The following is a 3,132-nucleotide window of genomic DNA, read 5'->3' as shown; positions in this document are numbered from 1 at the left end:
TTTTTTTTTTTTTTTTTTTTTTACTTTTAGAAGTGAGTTTTTACCCTGGCCAGTTCTAGTATCTTCTTGCTTTTATGGAAATATTAAAGCATTGTTTTTATCGTTATTAATTATTGCCATAATTTCTAACCATTTGCTGGGCTGGTGAACTCTATTCATTCCTTGGTCAGTTTCATTTCTGTTTCTGAGTCGGTTTCTGTAGAAGCCCCTGTCACATCTATCCGCTGGGCACTGAAATTGTAGGAGTTGTTGCTAAGGGGATCAAAGCAGCCTCCTCCTTCGGCCCTCACCCCTCCACCCAGGGGAGCTGTTCCAGCTGAGGGGGGCTCTCTTGCCATCAACCACGGGGCAGGCAGGTGGCTTCGTTCTGTGTCCTCGTCCCTGCTGCCACTCTGAGCCTGCCTCCCCACTGTGACACGCTGGTCCAGGCCCCATCTCTTGAAAATGGGCAGAGCATCCTGAAACCTCCATGGGTTCAGAACTGTCCCCCGAGCCCAGCTTCCACACAGCACCTGTGCACAGCAGGTCCACTGTGAATGCCGAGAAGCTGAACTGAGTCGAGCTCCCCTGCCACCGCCCTGACCCAGTTAGCCCTGTCCCAAGAGCATGGCAGCGATGGCCCAGGCTGCACATGGCACAGCAAGGGAGGCGCCCACGGGGAATGGGGCCATCGTCCTTGTCAGCTGCTGCAGCCTCAGCTCTTAGGGACGACTCAGCTGGTAGCTCTGGGGACAATTATCCAGTGGGGGGAAAAATGCAAATGACCAGAAAGTTAAGAAAATAGATCAGCTTCCGCCACTTGCTAAGACTGGAAACATGGTCTGCCCTCTGTTCTTTCTTGAAATCCAAAGGGTTTGGACCCTCATATCTAGGACCTGGGAAATTAATTGATAAGCACGAGACTGGCTTCTCAAGGGCCAGATGGAAGGCGGGATTCAGTTGCACAAACGCTTATCGAGTGCTCACGAGGTGCAAAGAACGGTGAGGAGTCCAGAGGTGGAATAAGATACAGCCCCTGCTCTAAGGAGCAGCAATTCAAAGGGGAAGACGGGCCTTCCAATGACTCTAATTCAAGGCCAGGGTTTGCTTCCTGGCAACAGGCATCTAATAGCCTCGGTTTATTATCACCCCCTTTTCAATGCCACTTTTGTTTTTCTCTTTCAAGTATCATTTCCATCCATAATGGTCCCACTGGCCCGGATTTTGCCCAATAAGAACCGAGATGAACTGAATGGCTTTTTTAACAAACTCATTAGGAATGTGATTGCCTTGCGGGACCAGCAAGCAGCAGAAGAGGTAACGTGTTTTAATAGGACACAGCTTCGAAATGGAATGGAACCTAATTTGGCATCGCTGTCTCTTTTCTCTCTCTTCCCCGCATACCACGCCATGCTGTCCTTTATTGGTCTACCACTTAGAGCTTTCTAGGGGCAGGAAAAATAAGAAACTCTGGGGAGGGGCGGATAAGAAGGAGAGAGTGAGGGCAGGTGGGAAGCACAGTAGGGAGAAGCCCAAAGCAATCTGTCTCCACTCTCACATGGGCGAGTAGAAATGAAGCTGCCCCCAAACTCATGGCCTATTTCAAGCTTCGCCCCTGGCACAGGTTATAGCAGCCCCCCAAAGAATTTTCTAGGTAAATGTGCCCACGTGTACTTTCCATCAGCAGATTCTTTATATTGAAAAATGGCAAGAATGGAGTTTTATAGCGTGAACGGCATTAATATTTGAGAATTTAGGCAGCTGTCACCAATTCCACATTCTTCTTCAGCACCGAGGATGTTGCTACAAAATTTGTGTTTGGGGGCCCTCCCCTGCTTCACCTGAGACCTAGGGATTTCTTTCACCCTTACAGACTTGCACTATGCTTGGCACATAGTAGGAATCGATTGAACTTGGCTGAGAATAGAAATAGATATTTTCAGTGTTAAGAAAAATAATTTCAATATTGGATACGCTGACACGTATGCAATGTTATTATGCTTTAAGGGCTTTGTTGCATTCAAGAAAGTTGCTTAAAAGGAAAAACAAGGCTGAAATGTATGATCCAGAATTGACCCAGACAAAAATCTAGCTTTAAAAGCATTTCCTCAAAGGCTGGGTGGCTCAGAGGAATTGAAAGGGGTGGGGGTCCAATTGTTGCAGCCTTGGCCGAGAATAAAATCAGGAGCTGCTGGCTGCATGGAGCAGCCTCACCCTGCCCGGCTGTGTCCTCGGGAGACTGTGCAGCAAAGGTGTCCAGGTCCAGAAGCGGGGGAAGGTGTATAAAAGGTCATGGCCCCTTGGGCTGCACCGCTGTGAACTCAACGTGATGCCCTTGGAGGTGTGAGGAGAATCAGCTACCTGGTACCCCTGGCCCGGCTCTATGGCCTAAAAGGACAGAACTCTTGTTCAGGTTCAGGGAGGGGTGAGGAAAGTCCCATTTTCGAATCTCAGTGTTGCTAGAAAGGGCTTCTGTATGGGTGTTTGGTCACTCGCACCCCCACTCTCCACCCCACCTCAGCCTGACACCCACTGGCTATGGAGTCAGGCTGAAAATTCTGAAACTGTTGCACCAAATGGCTTACTAAGAGGTGAGGGGTTATTAAAGATCCAATTACTGGGATTGCCTCGAGCTTTTTCCTTTTATAAACTCGAGAGCTATTTGTTTCAAACAATGAGTTGATCTGAGAAAAGCTTCCCAACCACAAATCCAGGACCGCCTGTGTCAAGACAGAGCTATACGGTTACTAAGAAAACTTGCTTTAAACCCATCTAAACTCTGTAGACATTCCATCAAGCAGATGTGTGTTTGCGCAGTGGAAAATGCAGCACAGATGTTAAAAGGTAAATATTTTTCTAAGCTCTAGCCGATGGGTGGATTAGACACCTACATCTATCAGGGTGCGTATTTTTCTTGGATATAACCATAAACCAGCACTGTTTCGGTCCTAAATGGGCAGTCTTTAAATAGCCTCCGTGATGCAGTGCGAATACAAGAAACCCATCTGCACTAATGCTCCTCTCCAGGCACAGGCCCTAGAGAGCAGCGCTTTCTTCTGGCCTCTGCAACTGGAGGTTAAGACGGATTTCTCTGAGCCTAGATGGCCCTGTAGCAGCCTGTCTCAGCCAGCTGCAGTTCTGCCACTGGAAAAA

General features: G+C 48.2%; 1 protein-coding gene across 1 annotated transcript in view; it reads left to right on the top strand.

Annotated features, from left to right (window-relative positions):
• Positions 1 to 3,132, top strand: part of TBXAS1 (thromboxane A synthase 1) — a 143,366-nt gene that overhangs the window by 94,608 nt on the left and 45,626 nt on the right. The window contains 1 exon segment of the mRNA XM_023530283.1: positions 1,166 to 1,296. Within this exon segment, the coding sequence (XP_023386051.1) occupies positions 1,166 to 1,296 (131 nt within the window).

The sequence above is a fragment of the Pteropus vampyrus genome, unplaced genomic scaffold (assembly GCF_000151845.1).
Source record: "Pteropus vampyrus isolate Shadow unplaced genomic scaffold, Pvam_2.0 Scaffold48, whole genome shotgun sequence".
Classification (NCBI taxonomy): Eukaryota; Metazoa; Chordata; class Mammalia; order Chiroptera; family Pteropodidae; genus Pteropus; species Pteropus vampyrus.
The sequence above is the reverse complement of the archived record's forward strand: the minus strand, read 5'-3'. Positions and strand labels throughout refer to the sequence as shown.